This window comes from Balearica regulorum, chromosome 1 (assembly GCF_011004875.1).
Source record: "Balearica regulorum gibbericeps isolate bBalReg1 chromosome 1, bBalReg1.pri, whole genome shotgun sequence".
In the NCBI taxonomy this organism is placed as follows: domain Eukaryota; kingdom Metazoa; phylum Chordata; class Aves; order Gruiformes; family Gruidae; genus Balearica; species Balearica regulorum.
In genome coordinates, this window is record NC_046184.1 from 132,634,124 (window position 1) to 132,646,577 (window position 12,454).

The window sequence follows — 12,454 nt, forward strand, 5'->3', positions numbered from 1 at the left end:
CTCCTGGGCAGCATATCAAGCATATCAATAGAAAAAAAGTTCTCCACTCCCCTCCCTGCCCATAATTAGAAATTTTAAGAACTTGTCAAAATACCATTTTGCAAAGCTGTAGAGTCTGAACTCACCTGCTGGTAAAACAGGTTTAACTGTGGAGAATAGTGATGTAAAAAACAAAATGTGTGCTCTTCTGCTTTCCAAGCTACCCAGAGTTTTAATGAAAACGACATTTCACTGTTCATATTCATTCCTGGTTTTTTTCCTACCCCCTTTTCCATCCAAGAAGTTAAAACAAAAATTTTGCATTGCGTATTTTACCTACTGATTTCTTTGACTGTTATTTGAGATAGCACATATTTCTCTGGTGAGGTGCGTAACACTAATGAAGATATTTTTCATCTGTGGTTTGTAGACTGCTGGTGGTCTGCTAAACACCTGGTAGTTGTAGTGCATGGCTAGCTGGATGGGACATTTGGTGCTGGCTCAGGTCATTTCTTAATGGAGCTCAAAAGCTGGAAACAAGAACTAAAGTAATTTTCCATTTAAGCAGTCTGAAATTGCTGAAGAGATGTTTTGTAGTTGTAAATGGGAAGTTAGGAATCTCTGAAACAGTCTCTCTAATTAGATGTCTTCCCCACTATGAAGGTTTGGGACTCTACTTTTAATGCAAAAATATAAATTACCTGAATGCGGAGGATAGAAACAGTTACAGCTTAGTATAAACATCAATATGATGGCTGAGGCAGCAGTGTGTATTCATACACTGAAATATTGAAATATTGTGCATCTGAAGACATCTTAAATCTGTAGCACTTTCTCAGAGAAAATCACTCATAGTGCGTTTCTCTGCTTTTGTGGGAACTACAAAAGATGGCCCAGGAAAGCAGACATGTATGCCATGAAGCATTTTCTCCATTGAAAATTTCTGTAGTGGCTTACAAGTCAGAGGATTTAAATTAACCTGTAAGAGTTACTGCTTTATAATTTTGAAGAGTTTTCTACTGTTTTCTCCAGATATCTTTGTTCTCCCTATGGTTTTGTTTTCTTTTTAACTGAAAAAATTTGTTTGATAATGTTTGGGGGGAGAGAGGAGTTGGAGTAATCCTTTGAAGTTTCTTCCCTTGTGTTATCACTTTGGTTTTATGTCACCTTGCTTTATTTAGATTTACTTTTCAAAGTGTACCATATTCAATATTCCATTTCCATATGCTAAAGAATGAGATTTCCAGGAAATTGGAAGATTCTGAGACATCTGTAGTTCAGATCAGAATTGTGGTATCATGCCTCCAAACAGAGGTCAATACTGGAAGGCTAGGGAAGAGTGTGAAAACAGAGTGAAAATACAGATAAATTCCTGCAGTGAGGCTTCACAGCCTCTAGTCATTTTGAACTTTGTGTTTAATAACCTTAATGGATTTTTTTTTCTTCATCAAATTGGGTAGTCACCTTTTCATTGCACGTAACGTGTCAGCATCTGTGACTCCAGTGAAAGAGTTCCACTCAGCTGGATCACACGTTGTGGGAAGGAGTTACCTCCCTTTGTTTGTTTTGAATGTGGTACCTGCTAATTTAATCTGATAGCCCTTAATTTTTATTACTGGAAGAGATAATGAGTGAGTCCTCCCTAACCACCTTCTCAATGCTCCTCCTGATTTTCATAGACTTGTGTAAAATTACTTGTGTGCATCTTTTATTTCCCAGGATGAGGTTTGATCATTCTTGGTGACTTTTCTTTTTCCAGTTCTGCTGGGGACTAGAGGGAAAGGAGGTGAGGACCGCACACAATGATCTAGGTGTTGGATGGATTTATACAGCATTTTGATAGCGCTTTCCATTGTTCTTTATTCCTTTTCAAAGTATTAACAGCTATGTGTTTCAAAGCTCATAATTTCTGTCTAAAGAAAGGATTTTTTCTTCCAAATGTGTAATTTTACCCTCTCTGAACTGCATTTTGGTCTTTCCTCGTTTCTGGGTCATCTGTGAACATGCAGAAAACAAGAGCCTTGATCTAGATCCCTGAAGGACTCCACTGATCACCATGATGAAATCCTGTCTTTTGTTTCCTGTCTTTTAATTGGTTACATATCCAAGTTAATCTTTAAAAAAAAAAAAAGGATGAATAGTAACCTCCTTTTAATCTACATCTCAGTTTTAGTTTTTAGTGTGCACTTAGGTCACAATTTGAATCTTCTTCAGGAGCCAGCACCAGCAACTTTTTTATTTGTGTGTTTTAATGAAAATTGCTGTGATTTGGCCATGCAAAGCAGAAAAGATCATGCTGGACTTGCATAAAGACAGCATTGTATTGCTGTAACACCAGTTATTTTTTGATTAGATAGCTGGGGTTATAGATTTATTGATAGATAGATAGATAGAGGTAGACACATATAGATAGATACATATAGATAGATAAAGATAGCTCTATAGATAAATTAGCTGGCTGCTGTCCTGGCAGGTAATATGCATGGACTACACAACTAACATACTTAAAATTAGCAACTTATCATGGGATTCTGTTGACTGAATTTAGATGTCTATGATGTTTCAAGGTTTCTTCACAGTCTGTAAACTAAAAGGCATTATTAGGACATGACCTTTCTTATCCCAAAGGAGAAGTCCAGATGAATGACATGCTAAAAGGGCATGTACACATCTGGCCCATAGATGATGTTTAAGTGAAATGATCTCCATCTCAAATAACTAGTTCAGAATGATGACATATTGTTGTTTTACATCACAGTGACAAAACCAGCTGAATACTATTGTACTGAGAAGTATAACCAGATTACATGTAAAATGTGATAGACTCACATGTAGTTATAACACAGCAGAAGCGAGGGTCTACATTTTAAGATTTCCTAGCTTTTGAATGGCTAATAAATCATGCTAAATAATCATGAAAATAATAAGTAATTGTGAATAATGTATTAGATAAAATTTAATTAACACAAGATAAAAACAGTAATCTAAGTTTAATTGCAGCACCTAGTGCTTTCTCCTAAAAAATACACACCTGGAAACTCTACCAAAGGACTTTACTACTCTGATCTTTGTTTCTTATTCATTCTCTCTTTTTCTGTCAAAGAACTTTTTCCTGGGGGGGGGAAAAAAAAAAGACATTTAATTGTTATCAAATAAAATGTGAAGGAGTAACAAACTCTGAGCCATCAAGGAATGTGGACATACATTAATTAAATCATCCTGGTCTTCCTTTTTCCCTCCCTTTTCTGCTGTATGTAATTACCTTCACAGTGGTATGCCAAAGGTAGTACAGGCTTGCCATTTTGTCTTTAGTTTGCCATGAACATTCAGAACCACATAAATCATTCCTTGACTATCCCGGTAAGTGATTTTCTAGGTCTTCTCTTTATGTCATTTCCAAATACTTTTTGATGTAATTAAGTAAAGCACCTGCAACTTCTTTTATTAAATATTTCAGAAGTTACAGTTATTTTGAAAAATAAAACAGTTTTTAATCCAAACAAGCATGACTATTGCTTAAGTATTCAAAGCATTTGTTCTCCAGCTTGATGTAGTTTAAGCAGTTTAACTGATGAGAAGAGGTAGTTTTGCTTCTTTTTTTCAACTGTAAAAAAGAAGTACATAAGAAGAATAAGCATCTGTGATGAATCAGAAAAGAAAGCCCCAGCAAAATCATGTTTTGTTCTAAAATTTCCCCTGTTTGGGGACCTCTGTGCTCTTTCCTTTGCATTGTTTACTTTCTGACTTGCTTGTCTGCTTGGATTCCAGTGCAATGACAGTGTATGACAGATACAGCAGTTGTAAGATGCTCTGACACTCAGTACTCTATTTCTAAGGCACCAAGTGAACCGAATGTGGTGTAATGTAATCACAACTTATTTACCACTCTCTGGAATGAGAATTAGAGTATCATAGTAGGATTTAGACTGGCATGCTATTTTTGTCCCCGGTTGTTTTTTTTTTTCTTTTGCATTCAAGAAGTAACTTTTGTATTTGGTAAAAATGTAGCGGTTTCTGTCTGAACACTAGAAAACATTTTTCCCCCAGATACCTTTAGTTTTCCTGCATATGCATTCTAATTCCAAAAGCCTTTAACATTCCAGTAGGGTATACTTGTTGACTACTTGAACGTTGCTTTTCTCTAAAGCAGTGCAGGCATAGCAGCCGGTTCCCAGAGGTCTGCTGTTCATGAACAGTTACAGGGCCTCCACCTCTTCGCTGTTGACTTCAGACAACTTGTCTACTTTGTCCAAACTTGTTAATTGTGGTAAGAGTCACACTGATGGCTAAAATGATGTTCATTTTCAAGGAGCTCCGATGGGATAGAGGCTTGGCTCTTTTGCATTGCAGGACCAGGATTTTATTTGGAGGGACATCTGTTATTTAGAGATTTGTTGATTTTGTCTAGACAGAGAAAGTTAAGGTGCTAGCAGTTCATATGCCTTTCGCAGTGCCTAAATACAGAGGTTTGCAACCTTGCTGTAGAAGGGTAAAACCTTTCACAGGTAAAATCTTCTTCAAAAGAAAAAAAGGATTTATTTCTTTACAAAGTTACGCTGTAATTCAGAAGGCCTGTGTTCATCCAGGTCCAAAAGTCATCTAGTATAGACATCAGTTGGAAAAACTGCACTTAAGTCTGCTGGAATGTGAACTTAGTGTGAAAATCCGTTATTTTCAGATTGTCCAGCAGAAGCTTGACTATGTGCAAAGAAACTATAATATGAAATTTAAAAATACTTTAATTGCTTTGTTGTCTGCAGTCTGTGAAATATTTGCCAAACATCTCGCTAAAAAAGTTCTGTGGGTGTGTGCCATGTCTGATCCTGTGGTCAGGGTGCCCATTCTTCATGGAAGTATCATCTGGTATGTAGAGCTGAGTGCCTGAGTGTCGTTCATATTTCATTTTTTGAATGATGTAAAGGCCAGCACTACTGCAGTCTTTCCTTGGGTTGCCCTGAGCATGGTCAAAATGTGATATGCTGGCCCCAGGAATTATTAAAGCACACTGTGAGATGTTCACCGTGCTTTCCCAATGAGTTTAAGCTGGTTTAAATGAGCGCTGTAACTGAGAGTTGCACCTTACCCCTATGACCATAAATTTTTCTGCCTCAGTTCTACCCGAATGTTTGTGCAGCTCTTTAGTGAAGCGGATAGCATCAAAACTCTCTTTTGTTCTTCCTTCCCCTCTGCAATACTTTTTAACATGGATCAGTTCCCTCCTTTCCCCTTGCAGATATGCTAATGTCACAGCAGAGGGGAGGAGTGGTGGCAGGAATCCACAGCCAAGGGACGTGGCCACCTTTGGTAGGTGGGCTTGGGCAGCAGCCGGGCTAGTCCCTCTCTCTTGATCACAGTGAGTGAATTATGAGATACCTGTGAGACGCCAGTTATGAGACATCCTGTCTCCCTGCTCATACTCGGAGTAAACTAGGAACAGGAGAATAAACAGGATTTTTCTTGCCTGTGCTTCCGACAGTCTGGTTGTAATTGAGGACTTCATGAACACTTGTTTCCTGTCCCATTCATTCACCTAACCTAGTTTTAAGGAAATTACCAGGCATTGTGATGGGAATGTCCTCACAGACGATGTCAGTGGAAATGTGTGCAGCTTGTGCAACTGGGGGTCTCTGTATTAGCTGGGCGTGCATTGGGTAGATGTACCTATCCAGATGGTGTTAAAAATTATTAATAATTGTAATTCAGGAGCATATGAATGATATTTCTACCAAAGCACAGCTGGGTAGAAAGTAGGTACAGAGGAAGAAACTATTGTAGATGACTGAGGCAATCAAATGTGCAGGCGAGTGCTTAATCACACTTTCCCTAAATAGTTTTTGGTTTCTTCTGTGAAAGTTTCTTGAAATTCCCATTACCCTCTTTGAAGGGTAGGAAAAGGGTAGGTAGAAAAAGTGTTAACTCTGTCCTTTTGGGAAACCCCAGGATAGCAATACTTGATCGTGCTGTCACAGAAAGTACTTTATGTGGAGTTGAATGTTGGTATCATGGGAAAAACTGAAATCCTGGACATTTCTCTTATTTTGTCTCTGACAGAGTAAGGGCATTTTGACATCTGAAAGCCTTTGAGGTTTTTATATTTAGACTCTTTCAATTCTTCTTTTTTTTTTTTTTATTTAAGGTAGACCAGGTAGGATGGATAAAGGACTTGATGATGTTCCTTAAGCACTTGAAGCATATTAGAAGAAAAATTTGGCTCCCCCCTCACCACACCAGCATTATACATGGTCAGTGAGAAGCTTGTTTATGCTTCTGTTCATCCAGAGCTAGAAGAATCTAGTGACCATTTCTGCTTCTTTATGAAAAAATGTTCTCAGTTACAAAATGGACTGTCAAAGATACATTAAAGAATGCAGCTTTTATATTGTCACTGATAGTGGCCTTGGATTTGCACGTAAAGCTGTAGATAAAAAAATTTTCATGCGTAAAAAAAACCACATTCAAAAATACTAGATGAATGTTAAAAGGAAGTATTATCAAAGAAACATGACACATTTTTTCCCCTGACCTAATCATTGAGGTTTTCTGAAATTCTAAAAGTTTTCAAGATACGTAACTGTCTTTTCTTCCCTGTATAAAACATCAGTGCATATTGGTATGTTTTTACTATTCAAACTGACAAACGATGTTATGCTTAAAAATGTTAGCATTTCCAGCTCATACAGCCTTTTTTTATGAATTCTTTAATGTCTGATGTGTTCCTTAAGAATATCTTTATGGGGTTACATTTCAAGTAGCAGTTCCAAAATATTTTACCTAGGGTAAAGACCTCAATACACTTTCCAGAATAAATACTGATGCTGAGTAAATCTTTTTTTCCTTATTCCTGAGTAAATAAGCTGTTGTTTCGAGAAGCCTGTATTTGTCAAAGGAGAGTCAAAGGATAAGTATGTTCCTTTAGTGCAAAGATGTATAAGAAAATCTTCTGTATGGACCTAGCACAAGTGACACTGCAATTTGCATTTTCAGATTAAATGTTCTATAGCCACAAGACCTGAATAACAAAAGTAAATACACAAGTCAGTTTTCAACAACAATGTAAAACCCTGAAATACAATTTTAAAATATCCTGAAGGAGGAAACTTGATTACAGGTCTACGTTTCTTCCTCTGATCAGGGTTGAATAGTCGTAGGGAAGGGTCGTAGTGCCCTCAAGTGAGAAAAGCTGACTTGTGTACTGCCTGTTACGTGCTCTGCTTCTCTCATGTTGTTCTCTGCTGTTACAGGGATTGCAGTTGAGCCAAAATACATAAATGAAAGGAAATGAAACTGTTTAGATTGTACCATGACCTCATTCACATGACTTTGTGTGCCACCTCAACAACTTTTGTAATCACTGTTACTTCAGTATCGGAGGAAACTGGTCTGCAGTGATAGGGATTTGCAGTGTACTAAATTGCCATCAAGGCCCCTTGTGCTAACTGAACCTGTTATTTAATGCTAGACTATCCTTCCGTTGGCTTCATAAACCCAAGCATTAATACTGGCAGGTTGCTGCTAAATCTGTCTCATCCCTCTGAATATCTGTACACCAAATCATGGTCATTATTCATGCTTTTATCAACTGTTTCTGCAGCAAGAAGGCACTTTATCCTCTTTCATCCTTAGGAGTCTCTTGTCAGGCGATTAGGGGGATTTGTGTCTGACAGCCAAATAATCTAATTATACTCGCCTTGTAGAAACAGTGGGATCAAGATTCTGCCTGTTTTGTTGCTATGCTCTGTTGTGTGTTGGGAGTCAACCTAGGCTTGGAGTCAGGAAATACGAACTCTGTTTCCACCACATGTTTCTTTTGTGACAGGGCTAAGCAAGTCAGAGTGATATCTGCAAAGTACTGTAAGTGGAGAACAAGGCTGATGGCCACCATCTAGAAATGAGATTTATGGTAATCAGCATACTGGAGGAATATAGAAGGGAACTGGAACAGTAATTCTTCAGGAGTTCCTCTGAATATGCTGTGAATATGAATTTGCTGGTGCTGAAACCATTCTGCAGCCAAGAATTCAAGATATACAGGGCCAGAGAGGAAATGCAGAACTTCACTTGTCTTTGTAGCCTCGCAATTAGGACACTGCAGGAAGGGTGTCATTATGGACCTTCTAGTTCATGCTATATGTGACTTTTTATTGTAAATATTATTGATAAAATGATAGAATTAGGTAAATAGAGTTCATGCTGGGAGATGTCAGGGGATGCTGGCAGGATCCTGCTCTTGGATTTGGAGTGTTGAGATTCCCAAAAAGTCCTTCAAGTTCTAAATATGGTTTTGTTCCTGTGTCCCAAAGGGGTAAGATCTGCTTGCTTCTTGAGAATATTGAGCCTGATAGATAGGAATGAAGCGGGTAAAAGACTAAGTAATGTGAAAGCTGGAGTTGGATATCAGTATTTTGTGGCATAGATCAATGTGTCTAGAAGGGCTTGGAGGATGTTTTTTTCTGAATTTACCTTCTATGTACGTAAAGGAAGAACAGAGGAGGAGAAAGAATTATACTGAAATCTTCAGTTCAACCCAGTTAGAGTGTTCTTTGCTCCCATGTTTCCTTCTTCAGAAGTGAAGGAGATTTTGATAAATTATGCTGGGCCTTCAACTGGAGAAGAGACCAAAATACCCTATAGTAACTAGTCCCTGAGAAGAAAAGTCTATGTATTGGAAATATATGTTGAATCAGCAAGTTGAGCTTGCTTGATTCTCCTAGCCGCTAGTAAATTTGGTAGATACTTGACCTGTGTGGGAGTATGAGTGATGTAGAACAGTTGGCGAGTCAGAGGGAAAGTTTCTGGCTCATATGGGAGGAGATGTATCTGTCTCCCATTTCTCTTTTCTTGTCAGAAAAATTGGTAACAGTGATAATATTACTTGATCTGGGACTCCCAGCACAGAGATCTTAGCTGTACTTGAGGTTTTATCCTGTTAAAGCAGAACCATCAGACTTAACAGGTCATAGAGGATTCAGTGTCTCTTGGAGTGGAGAAAGCTGATCTTGCATGTTTCCTAATGAACAAATTTGTACTATGGTAAGTTTCATGGAGGTATTTTCAGAAAATAGTATTCCATGCAAATGTGTGGATCAGTATAGACCAATTGTAAACATAAATAAATAATAAATAAAAAAACCCCTCCTTTATTACCATTTTACAGGAAAAGTAAAACATCTTGGCAGCGCAGGTCCACCTGAAACCAGATTTGCATGGCTTATCCATTTTTTTTTCCTTTTTTCCTGTCAGTGTTGCTTGTGCCACCCCTATAAATCCTTGAGTGCAGTCCTCTTACAATTAAAGAATGCCAGTTCCACTTGTCTTCTCCTCTGCCTGTCCCCACAACAACTTCAGGTGTCCCTCCTCAGTGGAGCGGGTTCTGGGCAAGCCTCGTTTAAATTATTTTAATTATGACTTTCTGTATTCTCCTAGTAGATATAACCATTCCATCCTCTCCTCATCGCAGAATTCTGGGACAACTTTGCTCGTTCCACAATAAATGATCTTTGGATCTTGTAGGTCACTGTGATTTTTCAGCACGTTCCATGTGCTACACCCAGTTTTGCACTACTTTTCATCTATCAGTAGACCTGTCAGGAGTCCAGTTTCTCATTTCTTTGCTCAGGCTATTTCTATATGTGCAAGAGTCATGTCTTCAGCCACTTTGCTCTCTGGGCTTTTTACCTTCTCTCCTGAACAAATTGCAACTCATGCAAAGACTGCTTTCCGTCCTGGCTCCTAGCTCCCAACAAAAGAGCAGCCTTGTTCGGATGGTATTCTGTTTTCTGTTCCCAAGGAGGAAGTTCGTTCCCCATGCTGATTTATCACCTGCAGAGGCATTTGTTCTGAATGAGCAGGTGAATTAATGTTTTCAAGCATTGCACTTGCATCTACTTCTACAAATTAAGAAATTACATTGCAGCATACCCTTCCCACTGGGATACACTAGTTTCTTCCTCTTTGTTCCTGATTCTTTTGCTGTAATTTTTAGCTTGTTAAATTTTAGCTTGTTGTGGGTTTATCTGGGTTTTGGTTTCATGGCATAAGATCAATGATTCATGTATGATAAAGCAATTACCAAATGCTTTCCTTTAATTAATTGTTCTTGAATAACAATTTATTCTTTAAAAAAAGAAAACCTCCCCTAAATTAAAAGTTTTTTGATGTTCCTGTAGTAAGCATTTCTTTCTGAGTTAAGTAGCAGTGCAGTTTAGAGTATGTGCTCTCATCACTTTCCAAACCATTTTATGAAACAGAACTGTGAATAAAGGTTTGATCATGAGGAGCATGTACTGAGATGTGCAGCTATGTTGAACTGCTCTGTTTGCCTCTGAACCAAAAGCTGTCTTCCCAGTCTTGCTTTAATCTTGAAGGCAAGATGTGCTTTTATCTGTGTGAGTGCCCGGTAGCTTCAAATTCTTCATTATAGCTCTTCCAGTACAATTTTCACTGCTTTCCAGCTAGATCTCAGAGTCTGCTCTTCATCATCATCTTTCTTGACTTTTAGCTTCTTCAGACAGCCAGGTCATGCTCTTGTCTTAGTTTTTCCCTCTCCTGATTTCCAGGATTTCATCATCTCCTGTATTTCTGTTACCTCCCTAATCGCTGCTTCGGGTAATGCTTCTCATCTCTCATTTCCACTTCAGCAAAAAAGTTGGGAGGTTCTATAGTTTTGTTGTTTATCTGTCTTCCCCAGCAGTTCACAAACTCTGGATTGTAAGAGTTGCAGATCTCCTCAGGTCGGTTGTTTCTGTTGCCACCTGCGAGTTAAGTTGCAACAGGACACTTGTGGGTATTGCAATTCATGGGTGGTCTTACTTGTCAACACAAACTCAATGACTGTCTTGTGCGGAACTCTCAAAACTACCTCTCTTCCAGAGGTGCTCTTTTTGCCAGCCTAAAATCCTTGCGTGTGCATTTTACTCCTTTTTGTAGATAAATGTTGACACAGTGTACAAAATGACTAATAGGAGCTCTTCATATTCTTTATACGCCTTGAAAAATTTTCAACTGCTTGAAGTGTACTCCTATTGCTTCTCATATTAACCAGTATTTTCCTCATGGTCCCCAAGAGGTCCTCAGTGCCTTCAAGACTAAATCTTAGCTCTCTTGTCTTTTAGCTTTTACTCAGAAGGTCACTGGAGTATGGAGGAGGTTTTGTGGAGTTTATGCATACCTTACCAGAAAAGGATGTTGAACTACAGCTAGGGCTTTTAAGTACTCGTATCTATATAAACAAGTAATAATTACATTTATGTCCTCAACTACACGTGGCTGGGATTTTAAAGCTAGACAGCATTCCTGATATAGGGAGAAAAGCTGAGTGAGAGAAAGGGTAGCATGCATATAGTAATTGGTGAAGATACCTAAAGAATATCACCAATTGTCTTTTATTTTGTTGGGGGCAGATAGTGTTTGTTTACTGTTCTTTCAGCTTACCTGTCTGAGGCTGAGTATTGCTTATTGTAGTACTCCTCTGTAAATTAGTTATTTTTCCTCTAAATAAATAAAAATGACAACCATTTAAAGAAATGTTGTCAACTTGAAAATCACACTCGATCTAGAATGACTGAAATGATACTCCTTGTATGGCCAGAAGTCAAGGGGTTTTTTCCCCCCACTCTTCTTTCAGTTTTACTTTTTGGTACTGAATAGCACCTCTCCTTAAATAATTTCATTGCATATTCAGTCCACCAGTGAAACTTCAATGAGTCTTTCCTGAAACTGTGTTAAGGGATTGCTGTTGAAAAATGTTAGTAACCATTTTTTTTAAAGGGAAAATGTGAAAGTCACTTTTTTTAAAAAAAGCTAACAAAACCCCCACAGACAAACCTAAGTATCATTTGCTTCTGTTTCTTTACTGTCTTTTTTCTACTCCTATATTTTGTATTTCCGTTGCAATTTTTTATCTTGTCCAGCTTTTAACTGAACCTGCAAATTTTAAAGGAGAATAATTTTTTTTTTTCAGAGTGTTGGGAAGAAATTACCTCCAGCCACAGCAACTCAGGAGCCAACAAAAATAGAAGTGGACAGCAGAACAAAAAGTAGGTTTCATAGTTTTTTCTTCTTTGCACTTTGTGCTATTAAGCTTCTTAGAAGCAAGCTGAACACTTTTCTCTGATTTTGGCTAAAAGAGTATCCTATATATATGAAAAGTGAGGATGGAGATAGATATATTTAGGATAAACTTTGAGTAGGTGGTACATAGACAGAATGCTTTGTTTCACAGAATCCTCTGAATTATTTTTGCTCTGATAATCCTACCTCGAGTTTTCTGCCATCAAAAATCAAATTAAGTTACGTGATCAGCTTTCAGCCTTGAGGGTACTTTGGAATTAATCAGAGTTGAATAAGATCCAACTTCAGGCTGTAACTTGTAGGTAGGTCATAGAAAAATACCTCTGATTGTAAGTACCCTTGCTTTTTTTCCTCTTTTTTCTTTCTTTATGTAGCAGAAATAATCTGTGTGGGTGGTATAGTTTGT

At 38.0% G+C, this 12,454-nt stretch overlaps 1 protein-coding gene across 3 annotated transcripts in view; it reads left to right on the forward strand.

Annotated features, from left to right (window-relative positions):
- SH3KBP1 (SH3 domain containing kinase binding protein 1) overlaps positions 1 to 12,454 on the forward strand; it is a 235,832-nt gene that overhangs the window by 159,708 nt on the left and 63,670 nt on the right. For all 3 annotated transcript variants that reach the window (XM_075775507.1, XM_075775514.1, XM_075775524.1), the window contains one exon: positions 11,939 to 12,014. In XM_075775507.1, the coding sequence (XP_075631622.1) occupies positions 11,939 to 12,014 (76 nt within the window). The remainder of the gene's footprint in view (positions 1 to 11,938; positions 12,015 to 12,454) is intronic.